The 24,408-nt window shown below is 44.5% G+C and overlaps 1 protein-coding gene across 5 annotated transcripts in view; it reads right to left on the bottom strand.

Annotated features, from left to right (window-relative positions):
- The window catches only part of PLPP4 (phospholipid phosphatase 4), a 140,112-nt gene continuing 115,704 nt past the window's right edge, over positions 1-24,408 (bottom strand). For 2 of the 5 annotated variants that reach the window (XM_050803999.1, XM_050804000.1), the window contains 2 exons: positions 17,468-17,638; positions 4,761-5,325 (listed from right to left, as the gene is read on the bottom strand). In XM_050803999.1, the coding sequence (XP_050659956.1) occupies positions 5,126-5,325; positions 17,468-17,638 (371 nt within the window). In that variant the 3' untranslated portion in view covers positions 4,761-5,125. Of the gene's footprint in view, positions 490-4,760; positions 5,326-17,467; positions 17,639-24,408 lie in introns of those variants that run through there. The other 3 variants (XR_007728767.1, XM_050804001.1, XM_050804002.1) reach the window with 3 other exon arrangements.

Here is a 24,408-nt window from a genome sequence, read left to right as displayed (position 1 = left end):
GTTCTAAAAGCATAAACACACACACATATGCAAGGGAAAAATTACTCCCCAAAGAAGCACACATCTTTAACATTCATGGTAAACTTTACACTGAAATTGGCATTTTACTTTGTAAAACTTAGGAAAATGGTTTTGCTTTGTTGCTGCTACTGTTGTTGTTTTGCTTTTATTTGTTTTGAACTGGGCACAGAGAGCAAGATCCAAGCACTGTGTCAGGCTTCCCTCGAAATGCTACTGTAGCTGGATGTTTTGTGTGTGTGCCAGAGTTTGGAATCACTAAATGCTAAAGATTTGGGAAACATGCCAGTTTAGATGAACTACCTGCCAGGCATTCTCTGAAATTTCCACCTGGGGTTTGCATGATGGATGAACTAACCTTTGGAAAGTTCGGTTTTGACAGGTGGGAGTGGAACTTTGAAGCCCGGTGTCATCATTGCGATGCTCTGTACACCTCTTGGAAATAACTCTTCCACATCTGGAGAGCTGGGACTGAGGAAATTAAAGCTCTTGTTTAGAAGATGTTTCAGTTGTGAGAAACAGAAAGCAGCTCTAGTTGGGGGAAAAATGCATGCATTGGCAGGCTCTGGGTGGCTCACAGTACCGAAGGAAGAGCTGAGCAACCATTTCAGGCAGGCAGGAAATGGGGCACTCTGGGCTATCTGGAAGTAGGGGCTTATGTTTTTCCTTTCTAAGAGGCTGCCATTAAGGTGGCTCAGCTCTGTTCCAGCTCCTAGGAGTGAGACTGAGATTGGGTCACCTAGGCTGGGGGTCTCCCTTTTGACCAGTAGGTTTGAGTGGGGAAGGAGAGGGGAAGTTTGCCAGTCATCATTTCTGGAACCCTAGTCCTGTGTGTGAGGAGTTTTTCTAAGGAAGGAAGAGCCTTCCCAAGTGGGGTCAACTCCAGATGTGAAGAGGAAGCAGATAACTGTGGATGTGACCCATTCGTTCTGAAATGGAAAGAAGGGACATATGTTAAGTGATAAGTAACGGGAGGTGAGAAAACAGTGAGTTTAAGGAAAAGAACAGTATCTTCAAAATGGTAAAGCTGAGGGGAATGTGCCAGAACCTTCAGGGAGGTGGAGTATGCCCAGACAACTAGCACCGCGGTTTTACCTAGAAAAGCTCTTTAGGAGAAGGGCAATTCAATAGAGCTAAATAGATTGACAAAAAAGCCAGCTCTTCTGCTCAAATTTTAATCCACTAAGAAGCCATGTGAGCCCTAAAGGAGACTGCAAACAGCCTACTCTACATTTTTATGTGACTGAAGTGCCATTTTTGTGTTTTAATTAAACAAGTTTGGTGCTCTCACAGACGCTGTTTATTGTCAACCCAACAGCCATTCTTTAACCCTTTTCCCAAGCAGGTAGAATCTGCCTCCTGCAAAGAGATTGAAAATGTTGGATATTCACTCTTCCTAGTCCCCCTGACTTCTTGGGGTGGCCATCTAACATCATTCTAGCTAATGCAAGTAAAGGAAATCTTTCTCAGGGGTGCTGGGAAACTACTTCTTCCCTGATAAAGGGACCCACAAGTAGAGTTATCTTGTCACATGAATGGGCTCCTTTCTTTCTGCCTTTGAGCATGATGGGATGAGGATGTGATTCTTGGGGATGCTGCAGCCGCCTTGTGACCATGAGGGGAGAATCACTGGCATACTGAAGATGGTGGAGCAAGAGGCTGGGGCCTTTGAGACCACCAACTTCTCAATTTCTTATTATTTTTAATCTTAATAAACCCCTACTGATTAAGCTTCTTTCACTGGGGTATATTGGTTGCATTCTAATGTATCTCAGTGGAAACAGTTGCCCAAGGTAAAATCAAACAATCTCATATAAAATGAAGATTCTTGACTTCTCTTGGCGGAATATGTGTTTGGGCCAGCACGGTGGCTCACACCTGTAATCCCAGCACGTTGGGAGGCCAAGGCGGGCGGATCACGAGGTCAGGAGATCAAGACCATCCTGGCTAATATGGTGAAACCCTGTCTCTACTAAAAAATACAAAAAATCAGCTGGGCGTGTTGGCGGGCACCTGTAGTCCCAGCTACTCAGGAGGCTGAGGCAGGAGAATGGCGTGAACCCAGGAGGCGGAGCTTGCAGTGAGCCAGGATCGTGCCACTGCACTCCAGCCTGGGCGACAGAGCAAGACTCCGTCAAAAAAACAAAACAAACAAACAAAAAAAACAGATCTGACAACACTGGGCCTGCCTTTCTCTCTGACAAATAACGACCTGCAGCTAAAGAGGGTCAGCATCACTTCCCTAGGGTGTGTGCTTTTAGTTCTCCACAGTCTCCACTATTCCTTAATGTCCCCACTTGCCTCATTCACTGTATTCTCTTCCTAGTACCTCAAGGTATCTGAGCTTGTGGCTGCCGATCTCTAATATGGACTCTGAGTAAGTTTACTCAATGAAGGAAGAAATTCAGGCAGCCCACAGCTCCCAGGGTGGGCTCGGACTCTTCACACTGTGTGTAACCTACTTTGCCAAAGAGACTGAATTAGGAACCCCACATCCAAAAACAATCGGGGTTGAGGAATAAATGTTCTCATTATGGCCATTTAATTGGTACACTGTGATGTTATATTTACTTCACATGAATAGAGCATGAAATTAAAACATAAGGATCTGTAAAAATGCCTGCCTTTTGTGAACTGGCTTACACTGTTCATTATGACTCCTGAGGATCCTACCATCAGCTTCATGTTATTACATCATTTGTAGTTTTAATGATATTTTAATCAAAGCTTTTACATGGCCAGTCTTAGGATTTTCTGTGTAATTATCGGCATTAATAATACTCTGTTGTTACTTTGCAGAGTACTTCCTGGCCATTTATCTTTAATTATTTATATTAAATTTACACTTTATGGTTCAGAATTTTAAGCCTTTATCAACTGAAGTACAACCCTTTTCCTTTCCTCCCGCTTTCTGTCACAGAACTCAGATAAAACCAGAATCAAATAAGAAAGTGGGCCACATCAGGATGGGTTTTTTTTTTTTTTTTCTTAACAGTAGCAAAGGATTCTTTTCCTACATTTCTATTTGGGGCTTTATTTTTTGAAAATTATAGAGTTTTTAGTTAAATTATTGTTTAATTTTCTAATTTTAAATGAATTTTAGCTCAGAATTTAAAATTATGTCTTTTCAATTGCTATGATTTATCTCTTAAAATATCTCACATTCATCTTCAAAGTTGCTTGCCAATGTAACTACTATAACTTTTAAAAAATCAATGGCTTGACTTTGGATGGAAGTCAATTCAAGCCTCCCCTTCTCCCACTCCATCCATGGGATAATCACACGACTCTGTGCCAAAGCCAGTTTGGAAGGACCAGCGCTGGAGAGAGTTGCACTGGGGCTCATGGAGCATAGTCTGTGGTACATGCACTCCAAGGTTAAGCCCATGGAGCTTAACGGAAATGGCTGATCAAAGATATTCTGATGTTTCTAACTTGCACATGCAGCCCAGTGCTGATTAGCTGACCATTTAGGCAGCCACTCAAGTCTCTCAAAATGCAGTCCGTTATGCTAACTGCCCAAAAGTGACACTCTTGGCCAGGTGCAGTGGCTCATGCTTATAATCCCAGCACTTTGAGATGCCGAGGCGAGATCACTGGAGGCCAGGAGTTCGAGACCAGCCTGGCCAACATGGTGAAACCCCGTGTCTACTAAAAATACAAAAATTAGCCAGACGTGGAGGTGGGTGCCTATAGTCTTAGCTATTTGGGAGGCTGAGGCACGAGAATAGCTTGAACCCAGAGGCAGAGGTTGCAGTGAGCCGAGATCATGCCACTGCACTCCAGTCTGGGCGACAGAGCAAGACTCCATCTCAAAAAAAAAAAAAAAAAGTAACACTCCGGATAGCAAAGATGCATCACCTCGTAGCACCCAGGCCCAGGAATCTGAAGAACCACATGGTACATCCGATCAGAACTGGATGAAGGGGATGTTCACTGCCTTGAAAAAACAAGCTGGCCAAGGAGCAGCGTGCTGTATACTCAGACTGAAAAAGGTTCATATTGACTGGCTGACTGGCTGTATTCAATAATGCAAAGAGCTGAGCGAGAGACATGGCACATTCCTAATTCTGTTCTTGTACCCTCTACCAGAGTCCTATCATGCGGAAACATTGCCTGCTAGACAGGAACAGGAACACACCACCACTTGGAGAATCCTTAGAGCACAGCTCTGTAAAACTCAGACCTTAAAGGGGAAAAACTCTCAGCCTGAAGCTGCTTCTTACCTCCAATGGCCACTCAGCCACTCCCTTGAGATGAGCCCCAGGCATGCGGTTTCTGATCTGTGAGATCAGTCACACCACTTCTTGCAGAAGAGCTAAGTAAAGCCCCCATGCCCCCAAAATTCACTGTATGAGGCAAAGCTACAGAAGTGGCTCCATAAACAGACTGGAAGATGGGAAGGATATTGTGCCCATGAACCCTCAGGCAACTGCAGTGACCTCATCCCCCACACAGGCACTCATGCATCTTCACGCTCATTGTGTTTGGTGGAGGTCTGTGCATGAAGTTATTAATTTTATTTGCTTCCAGATTCAATGATTCAAAAGCCCTGGAAATGCTCAAGCTGTCACTCCAAGTTTCAAATCTATTTTAGAGACATGGGCTATGAGAAGCTGATGGCTCAGAAAGGTTCTGAGCCTTTGCTTCCAAGCTCAGAACCTGGAATGACCTACAGACAAAGCTGGCTTTGGGTCTCTGCTGAGAAACCCGCTGCATCTCCATGACTTGTTGCACTGGGCGGCCAACACCAACTCTTCCAGGTGGGAGGTTTTATTGTGTTTTACAACCATGAAAACATAGGAAGGTGGCTGTTACAGCAAACACTTTGGATAAAGGAATCGGCCAAGCTCCCCAAACCCCACCTTCGCAGCCTCTTCCACACGTCTCTCAGAGATTGTTCCTGGTGTCCTTCGTTTGCAAATTCAAGGATGTTGGAAGTAGACATTTAAAGTAGCAGGAACACCATCAGTGAAACAGAAGCAGAAGTACGATGACTTTGAGAAACAACTGATGAAAAACACTACAGAAAACCATTTCTATTGTGTTATGATGTCAGGGTGGCAGATGTGCCCAGGGCTTAGCGTCCATCCTCCCAGGACACTGGTCATACGGGGCCTTCGGTGATCCCCTCCAGAGGCAAGCTGGGTGCGCTGTCAGCTGTGGGTCTCTCCTCTTTCTTCAGCGAGGCTGGGACTCGCAGACTAACGTAGGGTTTATGGCAAGCTGTGTTGGCCAGAGGAGGATAGTGCTGTCTGTAGCAAATGTATGCAAAAATGAGGCCGATGACTCCGCCCACAAAGGAATCTAGGCAGGAAACAGCAGAGCGGGAAAAATGGGTTACTATTTGTTCAAATGTGGCCAGTTATATTTTCCAGAAAGCACTTCTCCTTCCTGTTCTAGGACCTGGTTTGCTTACAGGACCCCCTGAAAGACTCAAGGAAAGAGAAACCACGCTGGTGGCCTCTGCAAACTGCCATCATTTCTGGCACTTAAACATTAAAAAATGAGTACTTGATTCTTTCTTCCCTGTTCTTTGTTCTGTCGCCCAGGCTGGAGTACAGTGGTGCAATCTCGCCTCACTGCAGCATCCCCCTCCCCAGTTCAAGTGATTCTCCTGCCTTAGCCTCCCAAGTAGCTGGGATTTCAGGCACATGCCACCACTCTCAGCTAATTTATGCGTTTTTAGTAGAGACAGGGTTTCACCATGTTGGCCAGGCTGGTCTCGAACTCCTGACCTCAAGTGATCTGCACATCTCGGCCTCCCAAAGCGTTGGGATCACAGGCGTGAACCTCCATACTGAGCCCTTCCCTGTATTTCTTTAACTCACACCTGAGCATTGCATAAACTCAAATTTGTATCCCTGATTTTTGAAATTAATTCTAAATTCTGGAAGAAAAATTCAAGCCATCTCTGTAGGATCTAAATATCTCGGGAACTGTGCTGTTTTTATTTATTTTTTATTTTTTTTATTTTTTTAGGACGTTCCCACCAGTGTAATATTGCTGGTGTGCTGCAGAAAATCCAGCAGGTGAAAGAGTCTCTGCCTCGTGGTAAGTGGTTTCCCAGGGATGAAATGAACCTTCTGTGTCACAGACAAAGTGAATAAAACATTTTAAGACATGCCTGTGTTGGCAAACGCAGCAGACCTCTGGCAGGAAGGGCTCAATTCTCTAACAGCTACAGATCTTACCAGCTGGGAGGCGAGAGGGGAGCAGGTGAGGCAGAAGGGTGCATCTGCAGGGAATACCAGCCCTCTGCCCCAGGGAAGCCCCTTGCCAAAGAGAACATTCAGGTAGTTCTCAATAGAGACCTCATAAAAGCAGCTCACACCAACAACGCTCGCTTAGTATCTGTGTGTGTGTTCACTTTAACTGTCTATGGGTTATTTTTGCTGAAAAGATTCTAGTCTAGTGGAAAATCTCCCCTAACCAAAAAAAAAAAAAAAAAAATGGGAACTCTTTCAAGGTTGCTGTCAGGCTGAATTGCCATTCTCCGTTGGGGGGTCTCCACTTTCACAGTTATTTTCTTGTTGAACCATACAGACTTCCCGTAGGCAGGCAGGATCAGCCCCATTTTCCCCAAAAGAATTGGGCTTGAACCCTGGAGTCCTGATCCTGTAGTTGCACTGGTCCGTGGTGCTGTGCACACACGCTGGCGGGTTCATTCCAGGCTCGATAACCACATGACTCTGAGGTCCCAGCCTTCAGGATGCAGCAGGCCCATGGGCTGAAGGGTGTGTCCACCTGCATTCAGGTAGGGGCCAGTGGTGATCCTGAAGGATCAGTGCTCAGGGTGGTAAGTTTCCCAACGCTTCCCAGTAAGCAACACACTGTAGAGAGACTTCAGTTTAAGTCACAAACTAATGTGCCTCTGTCTCCTGTAGGTGACATGTTGAGTGGTTGTCAAAGAAATGTATCTTTCAGGAAAACAAGCTGCTCAATGCTTAGAAACGTGCACTGCACCTATCAGTCATTTTTTGTGATCCTGTTATTGGTATCCTGGTTCTATCTAGATCTAACAGGATAATTTCTGAGGACAGGGACAATATTTTCATATTTCAGTATCGTTCATAGAACTGTTTCTACTTTCAGAGTTTCTATGAAGCTAATAGAAAAACATGAAAAGTTCTATAATGAACAGCTTTATCTCCTTTAAAACAAATTTAGTAATTTCATGCATGTAATTTTATTAATCTGCAATAGCAAAGCAGGAAAAGAAGTATAAATAAAAGAAAAGCTTTTTTATTTTAGACATGTCCGTGATGACAGCATAAGCTTTCCATGCATGCAGACCCAGGGCCCAGGACACTGCTCTGGAACTGGACTTGGGACACAGCGGTGATGTTCTCTTAAGAGCAAATAGGCGCAGCCATTCTCCTGCTTGGCTGACTCCTTCCCACTGCTGTAAGAGAACAGCCAAGCCCCTGTGTCATTTAAGGCTGCATCCCTGGCCCTGCCAACCATCCCAGCTATTTCCCCTACACTCATCCTACCGAAGCCATGGTCTTCCCTTTAGTTCCTCAAATACATGTGCTGCTTCTCCTCTTGGGGCTCCACATGTGCTGTTCTGATCCTGGATTCCCAGGAATCCCTTCTCCTCATGCCTTCCCCTAATCAATTTCTATTCATATTTCAGAGCTCAATATCATTTTTCTATTCATACTTCAGAGCTCAATACCATTGTGCAACATAGCCTCATCTGACCTCCAGACTAGACCAAGTCTCCCAGTTATACATGTTATTAGCCCCTCCCCACTCCCTGTGCAATTAGAGTGGCAAACAATGACAAAATTGTTTAATATTTAATGCTGGACTCAACTCTATAAGGGTTGGCTATTGGTTCCTTCAACACCTTGGCCAACACCTCGCTCACAGCATAATTATGTTTGTTGAGGGAAATGGATACATAGTAACTCAGGGTTAGATTGGGTTGCTGTCCTGTGTGTTTTTGGGTGTGCCCCTTTCCCATTCTGGTCCTCTTGATGACCTCATCAGTAACATATTAGCATGGAACCACAAGTCCAAGGTGCCTAAGAGGCCTTGTTATATAAATGTTCCAGGAATTTGATCCTGAGTCAGCCTACTGAGGTCATACATTGAGATTATTTGGAGACTCTACCAAGGTGCATTAAGAAAATAGGTCATATCCCTTAGCACTTTGTGAGACCAAGGAGGGTGAATTGCCTAAGCTCAGGAGTTTGAGACCAGCCTGGGCAACACAGTGAAACCCAATCTCTACTAAAAATACAAAAAAAAAAAAAAAAAAAAAATAGCCAGGCATGGTGGTATGCACCTTAATCTCAGCTACTCTGGAGACTGAGGCAGGAAAATTGTTTGAACCCGGGAGGCAGAGGTTGCAGTGAGCTAAGATCGCACCACTGCGCTCCAGCCCAGGTAACAGAGCAAGACTCCATCTCTTTTTTAAAAAAAAAAAAAAAGAAAGAAAAAAGAAAAGAAAAGAAAAAAAATAGGTCATATCCTCTCTTTGGTTGAGATAAAATATCAGAAACAAAAGTCATTCTAACTGGTCAAAGGGAGAGACCAAATAATTGTCACTGCTTTCTCCCCATACTAGTTCAAACGTCCACAACTGATGAACACAGTGTGACTGCGCAGTAGCTGTCTGGCAAAAAGGCAACGAATACATATTCGTGTCTGCTCAGATTTGGTGAGCAGCCATCAGAGTAGGGGGGATTGGAGGACAGCAGGGAAAACAAGAGGCATTACCAAGAATGAACAAGAAAAGAAGGCAGCAGATCCATTCCCAAGAGAAGAACTGTTTGTCCTTTTGGAGGCTCCTGGGGCTGCAGTAAGGTAACCACCACTTATCCTCACCCCCAATCCAAGAATCTTCCATGCTGAGAAATCCTAAGGCTGACATTGCAGACCCTACCAGGGCAAGTTCCTTTGCCTCTCTGAGTTTCCTTATCTCTCAAATGTGGATCTCAGTATCTCCCTCAGTAAGTTGTGATGATAATTTAGTAATATATTACTTCTAATGATTATTTCATGGAGCATGCCAAAATAGGACATAAACATAGTATCCATCCTTGTTATCCTTTTCCCATTCCTCTCACATTCCACTCCAGAGCTGCTGGAGGCTTTCTCATCCTGCCCCATCCTTCTCCTCACACAGCAACGCAGCAGCTTACAGATTTCACCTCTCTGACATGGCTACATTTTCATAGCATTGTAAATAAACTTCTAAGGAACTTAAAAACACATTTGTCACCCAAGAAATTGTAAAGCCATGTGTACCATGAATTCTGGAGCAGGGCCAGAGGGTGTAATTAACATGATTAAGTGAAGTTGCTTAAATGAAGAATCTCTTCACTAGCTTATGGCCACCAGCCTATAAAATGTGTCAGGCCTTTTTCTAGTTCAAGGTCTTAGAGTTGCACTATTGTTTTGTTTTTCCTCTAACCCCAGGAAACAGTCCCATGAGGCATTTTTATTAGCATCTAAAATGAGCCACAACATCTGCAGTTGAGCCATTGACTAAACAGACCAAAGAGTAAAACCTACAAATAACACCATTCAACATTCTATTTTCTGTAGCACAGCATTTCATTAGGTGGATCATTGACCAAAAGACATCAAATCATCCCAAGAATGTTTCCCAGACTTACTGACATAGCAGCATGCATGGAAATGACAATTCCTGCCAATTCTGTTTCCCATTTAATGGAATGAGTGAAAAGTGATATCACAGGTGCTATGGGAGTTATCAGAAGTAACAAGGGCAATGAAAGGTCTATCCAAGCTGCTTCTCAGCAAAGTCATTTTGGGGCTGTGTTTATTACAAAGGTGGTGAACAAGATCCAAACAATAACTTACTTTATGAAGGAGCTTGTCATCAATTGCCTCAAGTGGGCTATTGCTATTTTGATAAAATCGCATTCGTATCCTCTTGATAGACAGGCAAGTGGGGGACAAGAAAGCCCTTATTGGGGGAAAAACACTTGGGATTAACTTTGCCCCAAATCAACTGGACGTCTCAAAAGGGAAATAAATGGATCTCAGTGTTTTTGGAATACAAAATACTTCTGTCTCCTTACGTAGCACTGATGCCATTCATTCATACACATGCACTGCATATGTATCAGGGGTTGGGCATGATGGCCAAGCCTAGGGCACAGGCTGAACCAATGGGACAAGTCCCTGCTGTCCCAGAGTTTCCAGCAAAGGGGCAAGACAGATACTAAACAATGACAGCCTTATCAGCAATTTGCAGCTATGATAAGCACCATGAAGGAAATGTGTGAGGGTCTGTGAGCTCACCCAGCACACAGACCTGGGCTATTCTGGAGCAGAGGTTTTGCTGAGGACATGACCCTCAGGCTAAGACCAGAAGGATGAGCAAGAGTTAACCGGGAGAAGTTGAGGAGTAGAGGAAAGGAGGGCACTGGTGGTTTTCCAGGCAGAGAGAAGGGTATGTGTGAAGGTGCTGATGACAAAGGAGATTCGGCAAATCTGAGAAACTGAAGGTAGACCCATCTTTTAAGAGAGGGGTAGTGTCTTTGTAAGACTATAGGACACAGGTTGACCAGTCATCTGGTGTGGGCTGGAGCAGAATGTTTTCCATGTCCCTTTGTGGCTCTGTGGAGCCCTCAGCATGGACCAGGGGCCCTGCTGTCTCTCTGGGCTGCCATCTATGCACTCTGTGCCCTCACACCTACCACCAGTGGGGTTTCCTGTTTCTGAATCTATCTCCCTGACTACATGTCATTATCTAGGACTCTGGGATGTTTCATTCCTATTTATTTCCCAGAACTCAGCAGACTTTTATTCAGTAAATGGGGAACTGACATGAGCTGAACAACATCTACAAGAGGCACTAAAGAATCAACATCACCAGCCACAAAGGGCCACACATTGTGTGGTTCTATTTATATGCAATGTGCAGAATAGGCAAACCCACAGAGATAAAAAGCAGATCAGTGGTTGCCAGGGCCTGGCACACAGAACACCAAAGAAAGCTGAGAAGAGACAGGTTCCCTTGAGTAAAACAAAGTAAAACAAAGGAAGGATGCCAGTGAGACTTGGGAGCAAGCAACGTCCACCTTCCCTGGGAATTACGTCACGGGGAAACACCACGAGGCAGGAAGACGGCAGAAGTCCTGACTGAGAATGCCTCTCTTGAGGCTGAAAGCAGGCTATGCAGTGGACTCTGACGGGAGGGAGGGGTGAGCCAGGGGCTGAGGCTTCTCACGCTCTCCTGGGCATCAATACAGAGGCCGGTGGATTGAGATGGGCAGTCAAGACTCAGAGGTTCCCAGACAGAGACGGGGGTTGGCAGCCAGTGGTAAATGTGACTGTGGGCCCTGCCACACAGAGCAGCCAACTGTGGAGGGAAAATGAGGTGAGATCAATTCACTCAGGCTGAAGATAGTAGAGGGAGAATCTCAGTGTTTTTGTTCTACCCAGGCTGGCAGGCTTTTGGTGGGAACAATCATATTGTTCCAAGGCATCTTTTTCAAGTCACTTCATTTAGAAAATCTACAGATTGCTTCTGACAGCACAAGGGAGGCCTGGTTAACAGTGTGTGTCCCTCAGCCGTGTGTGTGTGTGTGTGTGTGCATGTGTGCATGCGTGTGTGTAAGAGGCAGAGGCAGAGAGATGGAGACAGAGACAGAGGGGAGGGAAGGGGAAGGTGTTACTCAATGTAAGGCTTACATGACATAGCTGGATTTCCACCCCTCCCTAATTCTGTTTATCTTTAAGAAATGCGGCCCCTGTGGTAAAAAGTTCCCTTTGTAACTGGACTACCTGAAACTGGTAAAACCAAGATAGCTGACAGAACAACTTCAAGAAGACCTCAGGCTTCATTATAATCTAATTTCCATGCTAAATGGCACTCTCACTAGCACCATGACAGTTGACAATTGCCATGACAACAACTGGAAGAAGCCATAAAAGGAAGGCAGCACTCTGGTTCCCAGGAGTTCACCATCCATTTCCAGAAAAAGAGTCGACTATTCCTCCCCTAGATTCTACTACCTGACCTCTTCGTTAGAGAAACCCTATATTTTAATCCCTTCACCCCTCACTAACTGAGAAGTTCATCTGAGAGCTGTGTTCCCCTCCCTCCCTCCCTTGCTCCCTTCCTTCCTTCCCTCCTTCCTTCCTTTCTTTCTTTTTTTGACGGAGTCTCACTCGGTCGCCCAGGCTGGAGTGTAGTGGCGCAATCTCGGCTCACTGCAAGCTCCGTCTCCCAGGTTCACGCCATTCTCCTGCCTCAGCCTCCCGAGTAGCTGGGACTACAGGTGCCTGCCACCATGCTTGGCTGCAGGGGCCTTTGAAAACAGTATGCTGAGAATAGATAGGGCTCAAGGACAGTATCTCCAATTGAACTTTTAATGAACTCCTGTAGGCGCCAAGAAGGCGGGCAGATAAGGAAGAGCATAGAAACAAAGAACTGAGTAGAAGGTTACATCTAGGAAAAGAAAGTTTGTTTTGCATTGCATTCTTTCTGCTGACGTGGGGTTTATGGAGTATAAATAAAGTGAGGCGGAGGCTCTGAGCGCGGCCGCCATGTTCTCTGTGTGTCTTTGTCTTTTGTGTGTTCTTTCATTCTCCACCACCCCCGGCACGGACCCCAACACTTGGCTACTTTTTTTGTATTTTTTTTTAGTAGAGACGGGGTTTCACCGTATTAGCCAGGATAGTCTTAATCTCCTGACCTCGTGATCTGCCTGCCTCGGCCTCCCAAAGTGCTGGGGTTCCAGGTGTGAGCCACCGCGCCCGGCCCCCACTTCTCCATTCTTTGGCCATGGAATAAAACTTACTCTGCTTGATGCTTACTTTTGATTTCATGTAATGTCTCTGTCACACTGAACAGGGAACGATCCCATCCTTTGGGGCTACTGAGTTTATCAGTAACAAAAGGAAGGAGAACTTGAGAGAGTTCTGTGAGTTATAGAATGTCATCAGACTTTGAAGCAAGGGTTTCTCCAAAGGGAATAGCTTCTGCCTGGGCTTCTTGAGGCCAGAAGTATTTTGTGCACATGAAACAGTCCAGCACAATATCCAACCACCAAAACACCTGCATTTGCAGGGTCAGTAATCTCCTGAAGTTTGGTAACTACATTTAGTTCATTTCAAATCACAGACCCTTCACAGCCCAATCTGGGAAAGCAGGCGAAGGCAATGGCCATCTTGAAAACTTCAACTCAGTTAGACAACTGTGTCTGTATCTGACCGAGACACTTTCCAACCTTAGTCTGGGTGGGAACAAATGACTGTTTCATTCTTTGAGACCGGTTTCCCTAGATTACATCCAGAGGGGGGTGTTCTTTCTTATAATGAAACACCACTCAGGGACCCAGGGCTGCTTCAAATGACCTATAATTAGAGAAACAAGTGTTTAAACTGTTATCTCCAAACCTAAAGTCACATGGGGAGAGCCTGGTTTCAGGTGCAGGGACTTGAGGGGTCAGGGGAGCTCATTATTAAGTCCAGTGATAGAGCAAACACCACATTCCTGCCACTAGTAGCTGTAACCCTCCATGTACGAGGAATTGTAATCACACAAGAGGGTGAATAGAGGCAGAAGTCAGTTTAATGACACGCTCTGCTCTTTGTCTGCATTTATTTTCTCTAGCAGGGGGACTCCACAAGTCTGAGCACCGTTAAACACACTGTCAATCACAAAGGGGAGCCTGTTTGAGAGGATACCGGGCTTTGTAGTTAGCATCATCTGTGAAACTCTCCAGCTTCCAGTTGACCTGCAAGCCAGAATGTCACAAGGACACAGGGCACATCAGCCACATAGAGATTTAGTATTGATCCAGCTGGTTTTGTGTCTGGGGAAGTTCTGTTAAATGTTTCATGTGTCCTTTCCTATGCCATGGCCTGTGCCTCTGTATTTTCCTCACTTAATAAAACAATAGATTTGTATATTTGGAGTGGGCTGGGGAGGCAGAAAAGACCAGGGGGTGTCAATAACAGAAAATAACCATGATAGTGGAGAGAGAGAGAGTCATTGGAGATTATGGGCTATTTATTGGATATGATGTGTAATCGAGTAATTGGATGTATTTCTACATTAGGCACAGTTGCTTAAATCAAAATTGAAATGGAGTCATAAAATCTCACAACATGAATGCTGTTAACTAAAGTCTATAATGAGGGGGACTTGAGTTTTGCTGATGCTAATAGGCCTCCATGTGAATTCTCACCATGATGGATGGCCCCCGCCCACAGTCACTGGGCAGCTCAGTTCACCAAAGGAAAACAAGTTATTTATCTTAATCAGGCATCCTGCCTCAAACATCCACCTACACTGCAGTTGAAGACCTCACTCTGCCTCCCTCCTCCCAACGGGAAACCGTTGAGGGCTCCTTGATTTCTCCCTTAATAACTGAGTGTTGAATGAACAAAACTTTCCACTCCCAGAACATTGCTGCTTCTTAACATGTAACAGGGAAAAGAACTATGGAACTGGGGTACAATGTAGAACAGGGGTTCTCAAACTGAGCAGTGTTGACATTTGGGTTTGGATAACTCCTTGTTGGTGGGCAGGGGGCCTTGCGATTGTAGGACATTCAGCAGCATCCCTAGTCTCTAACCCTCCACCCATTGGATGGCAGTAGCACCTACCTCTCAAAGTTGTGACAACTAAAAAGATGTCTACAGACATTGCTAAATGTCCCCTGAGAGGTACAGTCAGCCTCTCCATCACCCAGTTGAAAATAACTGGTGTGGACAGTGGCAGACAGCCTCATGAGGGGGGAACTCAGGTAAAATGAGCCTGACTCAGAGCCCTTTAGAGTATCCAAACGAAGCTGTGTTCCTCTCCTGGCTGACTCCAAGGGTATAAGTTGAACAGAAAATGACAGAGCTGAACTGGTCCTTGGGCTATATCAATAACCTGTACCAACAGATGCACGTTCAGTTTGGGCTGCAGAAGTCTACCATGATGCAGTTTTGGTTTGATTCCCAAATATGGTTTTAACCATCACTGAACATAAATTCTCTTGCTTTGCTTTCCCAACAGCCCACAGAGGATGAATATTCTCACTTGACTGCTCATAGTTCCTTTCTGTGCCTGTTGGATAGTATGGTTGGTTTCAAAGCCCCAGTTGCCAACAGGCCTTGGGTACACCAGCTGCAGCATAAATTCACCACTCTCTAAAGACAAGAGCTGTGATTCCACATTCCTTTACTCTGGCCACATTACACTACCACAGCTAGGAAACGAGGAACAAAACAGGGTAGAGTCAGAGAGTGCTGAAGACAGGCCAGCCTCACATCTTAGGTTGTCAGTACTATGCAAAGGCTCTTACTGACTCCAAGATAAAGGAAAAACTGATTCAATTCTGAAACCCCCAAATCATTCCCCGAATCCAAAGTGATTGAATAAAAGTGAAAACCTGGCATTTGTAGCTTACAAATAAATCATGTTTCAAAAAAAAATGTCTGCCTCCAAGTCAGTTGTTTGGGAAACACAACGCATCCTTCCTTAGGAAAATGTACTAAGCAACAATGATACCACTTTGCATGTGTGTAGTAAATTTCCATTTACAAAGAACATTTGGACCCATTATTTCTTTCAATCTACGAAAAGCTCTGTGAAATATTTAGGGATTAATTGTTCCTGCGCTCAAAGAAGAAACTGGCTCACAAGGGATCAATGAGAAGCAGTCCATAAAAGGCCATTTGGCCCATAATATTCTTCATGGGGAAATGCCCTAACCACATATGTGGAAAACAATTCTGTGGGAAAATATTCCCAGTTCCAAGGGGGGCTGTGCCTTTGTTTTTGTTGGCCCAGTGACTCTCTCCATCCTTCCATCTCATGATGTGGCTTCTTATCATCCAGCATTTCATCCGAGTCATTGATTAAAAACAGAACAAGGGCAGGCTCAGACCTGTGACCCTCTTCTGACCTCCCCCATCAGGAGGGCCTCAGACCTTAGTAGCACTTGATACTTGCTGTGCTGTCCAAACCATGTCAGCATCTCTTTCCCTATACCCTTCACCCTTCAGCTCAAAGCTAGGCTGGGGTCACAGGACACCCAGAGCATGAGCTCCAGGAGGATATGGGGGTAGGGATGAGACTAGAAAGGAACAGGAGAAGCTGGGCAGTGCTGAAAAGAACACAAGGTCTCCAGAGAAGATGAGGAAGGAGGGGCTCTCAGCTAGGAGTTCCCCTCAACTCTGTCCCCATCCATTGCCTCATTACCACCACAAAAAAAAAAACCTGGAAAAGGTAGAAAAAAAGAAAAGGAAAAGTCCTGCAAGGCAGCTGGCTGCAAAGACAGAGAGAGGGGGGAGATGAACAATGCCCAGCAACAGTCGGAAAACAAGAAAGGGAGAGGAGGTTTGGGTCACAGACCTATCATGGAAGCCCATTCACCCAAAGAAGCTGGATTCAGGCACGTTTTCTTTGCTTTGTTTGGTTAAAATTGACACATATGGTGGAGCTTTTTCCCAGTGCTTCTTAGACTTCATCAGCAATGATAGGCTTGCTTAACAACCATGACGATTCTAGACCACTGCTCCAGATGCACCTTAACAACCATGATGATTCTAGACCACTGCTCCAGATGCACCTTAACAACCATGACGATTCTAGACCACTGCTCCAGATGCACCTTAACAACCATGACGATTCTAGACCACTGCTCCAGATGCACCTCTAGAGAGTCCAATTTCTAGATCAGGGCAGCCTGATCAAGGTGATCCAAGGATTCCCCTTGGGAAACCCTGCCCTAGACCCCACGCTTCCCAGAGGCCACACCTCCTGCGGACATCACCTCCGTCTCGGCTCTCTGTGTGCTCTGGCAGGTGGTGGTTTCCTTTCAGACAGACTGTGAGCTGCAGTTTCTCTGCAGAAGGACATGGCATGGTTTAGTTATATTTCAGGAACAAGCCCCTCCCTTGTTTTGTGTTATTTGGATTTTTAACAAATATTCCAGGACTGACATATGTGTGTATATATATAGAGAGAGGCAAACCTCACCCCAGGCTTGCAGCTGTGGCTTGGAGCATTACTGGAATGAATCCCTGGCTGGATATACCTTTCAGAAGAGCATCCATGGTGACAAATATGTCCTTGTAGGCTGGATTCAATAAGCAAAGGAAGCCAAAAACCACCTGGCACTAAGTCTGAGGACTGAGGCAAGTGATCCAGCAGGAAAATCACATTTGGGTCTCAGGCCAAGGGTGACTCTAAACCAAAGGGCCTGACATTCTGGCAGGACTCAAGCAGTCTCCTGGAGCATGAAGGAGGAAGAAGACCTCCAATTCTTTCCCCAGGAAGGCCAGACCTCATTTGAACCAGCATATTTGCTTCAAAATTACATCCACTCTGTCATTTCAGGCTCCTCTGGTTTCGGACAATGGGCACTTAGCTTCCCACAACTGGTGCATTTCTACACCCATCCCTGGAGGAGAGGGGCAACCACGGTGAGGTCTAGTCAGGCCCTGGGCAGGGACTCACCTTGCCAGTGATGCTTGTAGTCACACATGCGGGACAGGGCAATCATCATGGCGCAGTACAAGGGCAGGATGGCAGCACAGAGCCGCCAGCTCTTTCCCCGCCCACTCTCGGTGAAGCAGTGCAGCTTTCCCGCCAAGTAGAACGTCGTGAAGCCAAGGCCTGAAAAGGCAACTGCCAAACAGAAACAGCAGGTGTTACTCTAGCAGGTGGTGAGTGGCAGGGAGTCAGGGCATGCTGGGCATTCCGTCTGCCACCTTGCACACCCTCAAGGCCAAGGCCATGTTGGCACCAGGCACTATCTAGGCAATCTGTGCTCCTGCTAGAACCAGGCTGCTATGAAACTTTCAACCATAAGAATAATCTTCCAGGGTTACATGTGATCAAAACCTATTTTATTTCATCCATTCATTCAACAGTTATTTCAGGAGTCTCCACTTTGTGCTAGACAGGCACTGCACTAGATGTGGGGAATAAAAAGATGCATCAGATACTATCTCTGGAGTCAAGAGGCTCATGATCTAGTTGAAGGACATACCATACTAAGAGATAATTTTAATATAATGCGATACATTCTATAAGAAACAAGTACATACAGAGCAAAGGACTGTAAGAACTGCTTATATCTGAAGGGTATGGGAAAGTAAAGGGGCTAGGATCAGCCCCAGGTTTTTGGCTTGGGAGACTGAGTGTACAATGGTGGCATTCAGTAAGATGGGACCAGCAAATGCTACAAAAGAGTGAGTTTCATGGAGAAGTCAGTGATGACAACTACCTTGTTTTCTGTCCAAAATAATGGTTATTATTTTTTCAGAATTGCAAAGAAAACTCATGGCTGTGCTAAATCCATTGTTGAAAGCGTGGAGGTCTGAGTGTGGCATATATAAGCCCCAAGCTTTACATCCAAGCAGGTATAAAACATAGTTGGGAGCTCAGTGAGATTTAAGGTGGGAAGGGCTTAGAACAATGGTCCTCAACCAGGAGGTCCTCAACTCTCCAGGAGGCTGGAGAGTTGGCTCCCATTGGTATTGACCCCCATCCTGAGCCCTTTCAGGAGGAATAATGGACTTTATTCAAATCAGGTGGCTTAGCAAGTTTATCCACCTAATTACACTAAATGCGAGAAGCACAAAACAAACAAACAAACAAACAAAAAAACTGCCCTGGGGCTTTGTATGGTTATGGATGAAAGTCTCCAAGATCTGAATCAGAGGAGAGGCAGCCTTGGGTGTTGCCAAACTGGCATCTCTTAGGGAAACAAAGAAGCAAACAAATCAATGAACATAGTTGAGCTGTTGAGCTATACAGAATCACCTCTAATACCTGGGAAGCTTTAAAAAATACTGATAGCCAGGTTCCATTGCCAGCCATTCTGTTTGTAGTGGTCTGGAGGGAGCCGAGAGAAAGAGAGAGAAAGAGAGAGAGAGAAAGAGAGAGAGAGAGAGAAAGAGTGTGTGTGTGTGTGTGTGTGTGTGTGTGTGTGTGTGTGTACTCCCCAGATGATTCTAATGGCGGCCACAACTAAGCTTAGAGGCTCTCACTGAAGGCAGGTGCTACAGCTCCCCATCCCTCTGGACACCAGTCTAATCCAAACTTTCTTCTTGATTAGAAAATACTTCCGAGGGGGCAGAGCTCCTAGGTAACCAGCCCACACAATGACTTGGCAAAACAAGTATTATAAATATTCTCAATGCCAATACACCAGCAACTTTAAGAGACTGCCCAAAGCCCTGAGCCACAGCCTGGGCATCATGCAGGCATTTGTGACAAATGCAGATCCTCAGATCCAGCCCACATCTACTGAGTTAGAATCTGCATTTCACAACATCCACCAGCAATCTGTGCACACACTGCACTTGGAGAAGACTTGGCCTAAAATACATTCATTTTCTTTGTAAGAGACCTTGGAACATCCATCTTAAGAAAATAATATAAAATACAAGGGAAATCTAGAAGGTTTTCTGCTCAAAGTTATTGATAAATATTGAAAAACTGAAAGTGATCAGTACAGAAGAACAGATAAGCAAGCTGTGACATTTCCATGTAATGGACTATGATGCAACCATGAAAACCACGTGATTCACATCTACAACATCTGATCTTTGACAAACCTGACAAAAACAAGAAATGGGGAAAGGATTCCCTATTTAATAAATGGTGCTGGGAAAACTGGCTAGCCATATGTAGAAAGCTGAAATTGGATCCCTTCCTTATACTTTACACAAAAATTAATTCAAGATGGATTAGAGACTTAAATGTTAGACCTAAAACCATAAAAACCCTAGAAGAAAACCTAGGCAATACCATTCAGGACATAGGCATGGGCAAGGACTTCATGTCTAAAACACCAAAAGCAACAGCAACAAAAGCCAAAATTGACAAATGGGATCTAATTAAACTAAAGAGCTTCTGCACAGCAAAAGAAACTATCATCAGAGTGAACAGGCAACCTACAGAATTGGAGAAAATGTTTGCAATCTACTCATCTGACAAAGGGCTAATATCCAGAATCTACAAAGAACTCAAACAAATTTACAAGAAAAAAACAAACAACCCTATCAAAAAGTGGGTGAAGGATATGAACAGACACTTCTCAAAAGAAGGCATTTATGCAGCCAACAGACACATGAAAAAATGCTCATCATCACTGGCCAGCAGAGAAATGCAAATCAAAACCACAATGAGATACCACCTCACACCAGTTAGAATGGCAATCATTAAAAAGTCAGGAAACAACAGGTGCTGGAGAGGATGTGGAGAAATAGGAACACTTTTACAATGTTGGTGGGGCTGTAAACTAGTTCAGCCATTGTGGAAGATAGTGTGGCAATTCCTCAAGGATCTAGAACTAGAAATACCATTTGACCCAGCCATCCCATTACTGGGTATACACCCAAAGGATTATAAATCATGCTGCTATAAAGACACATGCACATGTATGTTTATTGCAGCACTCTTCACAATAGCAAAGACTTGGAACCAACCCAAATGTCCGTCAATGACAGACTGGATTAAGAAAAAATATGGCACATATACACCATGGAATACTATGCAGCCATAAAAAAGGATGAGTTCATGTCCTTTGTAGGGACATGGATGAAGCTGGAAACCATCATTCTGAGCAAACTATCACAAGGACAGAAAACCAAACACCGCGTGTTCTCACTCATAGGTGGGAATTGAACAATGAGAACACTTGGACACAGGAAGGGGAACATTACACACTGGGGCCTGTCATGGGGTGGAGGGAGGGAGGAGGGATTGCATTAGGAGAGATACCTACTGTAAATGACGAGTTAATGAGTGCAGCACACCAACATGGCACAGGTATACATATGTAACAAACCTGCAGGTTGTGCACATGTACCCTAGAACTTAAAGTATAATAAAAATAAATAAATAAAAGAAAACCACGTGATTATGTAACACCATAGACAACACTTAGGATGCATGCTAAGTGAAACAAGGAGGCCCCTAAAATGTAAGTTCAAGATAATCATTACTATAGTACCAAACAGTGAACAACCTGCAGCTTTTCCAAATTATCTCTGATAAGAATGTGCCTTCTTAAAAGCGATCTTGGTTACAAACACAAGATTATACCAAAGTAGAACTTTTTCAGCAACCAAATTAAACAAAGTTACAGTGGCTTAAAAAAAATTTAATGGAATATTAAACCAGGTTTATCCTAGGTATAAAAATGCAGCAAAAGAAAGTAAATGCAAATGTGAGTGGTGTGTGCATTGAAACATTTCTGCATAATGATTAGCATTCAAACATCAGAGCCATGCCAATATATATTAAGTATTCTGCTTAAAGTAAAAATAAGTGGGAAGAAACCGCATTGCCCAACCCTGCTATAGATACTGTGGAGGAAGGTTATTAAGGGGTTTACGTGATGTTCCAAAGTGGCCCTATTTGGCCACCATCCTAGCAAGCACAACCACCTCTTAAATTCTATCCTCATCCACTTTGCTCTGTTCCTTCTATTAATTTCATTCTTCCTTGAGGTATCTGAGTGGGAGAGGAGGCTGGAGAGTTGGCTCCCATTGGTATTGACCCCATCCTGAGCTCTTCCAGGAGGAATAATGGACTTTATTCAAATCAGGTGGCTTAGCAAGTTTATCCACCGAATTACACTAAATGCGGGAAGCACAAAAAAACTGCCCTGGGGCTTTGTGTGGTTATGGATGAAAGTCTCCAAGATCTGAATCAGAGGAGAGGCAGCCTTGGGTGTTGCCAAACTGGCATCTCTTAGGGAAACAACAAACAAAGAAATCAATGAACATAGGGCAGCTATTGAGCAGGAATTTCTGTGTCCCCATAAAAAATGACTTGGAGACTTTAAGACATATGAGTCATCAGCTCAAGCAACCAATACTGCCTGCAGCACCTCCGGGCACATCCAGGGCATGGAGAAGGGAAAGGGCCGTGCAAACCCTCCACTGTCAAGACCTCGGGCAAATGGTTTGAGGTGAGATTCTCAGGCTCCTCCTGATCTTTCTGTCTCAGGAACTCGAATTTGGCCAGCATTGGCACCACAGGCTCTGACTCATTCTTTGGAGGGCAGGTAAAATGTATTTTCTCCCACACGGTGGGAGTCAGGACCACCACTGCGACCTCTCCAAAATGTTGGAGCCTCTGCCTCTTTGAGAAAGAGGAGGAATTATTCCAAGCCATCTTTATAGGCTATATGTAAGAGCCTAGATCCTGTGAGCACCCAGCAGCAGCCAGTCTTCCTGGACACATGCTACTGGGTCTTTGAATATTTTTTTAAACATCACTGTGTGCCCTTACTTTCCTAAGTTACACGATGAGGCTCCAATTTCATGCTAAACCTTATCCTTGTCACTTTCTTACTGATATTTATACAGTTATTGAACTAACATAATATGCTTTGACAAAGGACTTCTGGCCCAAGGGCATGTCTGAGCTATGGGAAGCCTTGGTTCTCTGCACTCCTGTTTTTCCAGTAACTACTTGAGGAAGAATGAGACTCTACCAACCTATACTGACTTCGTATGATTTCATAATTTTTCTGCCATCTCTTCCTGGCAGCTAAGGGGTTGGGGACCAAGATGTGATCTCTCCCATGAGCCATCTCCTACCCAACTCTGAAATCCTAGGACTCTAAAGCATCAAGGCTCAGATTCAAGGTCAACTGGGAGGAAGAAAAACAACAACAAAAAAAACCAGGAAGGCTGCCAAAGACATGTTTTCTGACTCTAGCCATAGGGCATCCTACTCTCTTCTCAAAGAAAACAAGCATTTGACATGCTGTGAGGAGGGGGAGGGTGTTGTATAATGTTTTATTCTAGCATTGAACAAGTTAAATGACCTGCATTCCAAGTGAGTGTCTGTCCCCCACCCCACCCCCGTCTTCCCTTTATGCACAATCCTAGCTTTCTGCTTGATTAAGAACTAAAACTGAGACATGAACATTCAAAGACTTAGGGCATTAAACATTTTTAAACATGGGGATTATAAGAGAGAGGACAAATGTACTCACATTCTGCTAACATTACCAACAACAGAAATGAGTAGAAAACTCCCAAGCCAGTGGGATGAGAGGATATTCAGAGTCTACTTGTCCTAGGCAAACTTGTTCATTTGCTCTCCAGAGTTGGAGACACACAGACCTCCCCCCTGCCCCCACCACACACACACACCTTTACTACTGATGGGAAGGAAGTAGGCATAGTGACCTGTGGGAAGAGCATATGCCCCTCTTTTTCAAAGCCTTGTAGCAGGTTTTCTTTATTTGCAGCAGGTTTTCTTGGTTGTTAATATTTATGTGTTGATCTGTCTGTGAGCAGGAAAGATAGTCTAAACTAGGAAGAAGATGAAAGATAATGGCTTTTCACCCTGTTTCTGACACTTGTGATGCTTACTGGCTATTGTGAATGAGGGTAGATAGGCAAAGCATTACAATAAAAGGAGCTGACATAGGTGGTAACACCAGGTCCATCCCATGAACAGGGCTATCTGACTGCCTGGTGACACTGAAGAGGAATCACTGGTTCTTCTCTCCAGCAACCCAGATGAGTTCAAAACTCTCCCTTTGCAAAGAAAGATCTAGTCATTGCGCTAACTTAGGTGCAATGTTGTAGTTTTCCCTTCAACCCCAGTTGACTCTTAAACCAAGTGGAAAATCTTTGGACCCTACTGATTGCAAGAAACACAAAACTGGCACCAAAAAAGAAAACTCTTTAAAAAACAAATGAGATAAGAACCAGGAAGACACATCCTGCTTTTCATGTTGTATTTTTTTACTTTTGCTAATTATAATACATTTCTCCACACAAGCTGATAATTTCTGGCACTGAAGACACAATTGTGCTCTGATGAGTCAATCTATACAAACTTTCCATTTTGGGATGTTCCGAGAGTTGGTATCATATTCTCTAAGAGGCAGAAGGGCAATGTTGGGTAGCTTAATAAACCTTAGTACGGAAGGGTGTTTTGCAGAGGATGTAAGTTCATCTCCACAAGACCGTTTGAAACAAAGGATGTGGGAAACAAGCCTGCTTGGTCAGTGCCTGCTCAACCTCATCAGCAGGAGGAAACTATGCCAAGCAGAGCAGGCAGAGGAGCATTCCATCAGAAGGACAGCCAGGTGATCAGAGGTTGAGTGCCTCCCACGGGCCAGGCACTGTGCTTGAAGCTTCTCATTACGTTGCCTCATTTCATCCCCAGAACAACACAACGACATAGTCATTAGGCCATTCTACCAATGAGAAATGGAGGCTCAGAAAGTACAAATCATTTACATGGGTTCGATGCAGCTCTTTAGAAACTATGAGTTCTCTTTAAATACAGCAAAAACCACAGATGTTCTTAGCGTTATTACAGTTACAGCAATGCTAACTGCCTATTTGTTTTCATACCCCCAGTAGGGACATGCCCATCAGGGTCACTGTTGAAGCTCTAGGACCGAACGCACT

The sequence above is a fragment of the Macaca thibetana genome, chromosome 9 (genome assembly GCF_024542745.1).
Source record: "Macaca thibetana thibetana isolate TM-01 chromosome 9, ASM2454274v1, whole genome shotgun sequence".
NCBI classification, from domain to species: Eukaryota; Metazoa; Chordata; class Mammalia; order Primates; family Cercopithecidae; genus Macaca; species Macaca thibetana.
The sequence above is the reverse complement of the archived record's forward strand: the minus strand, read 5'-3'. Positions and strand labels throughout refer to the sequence as shown.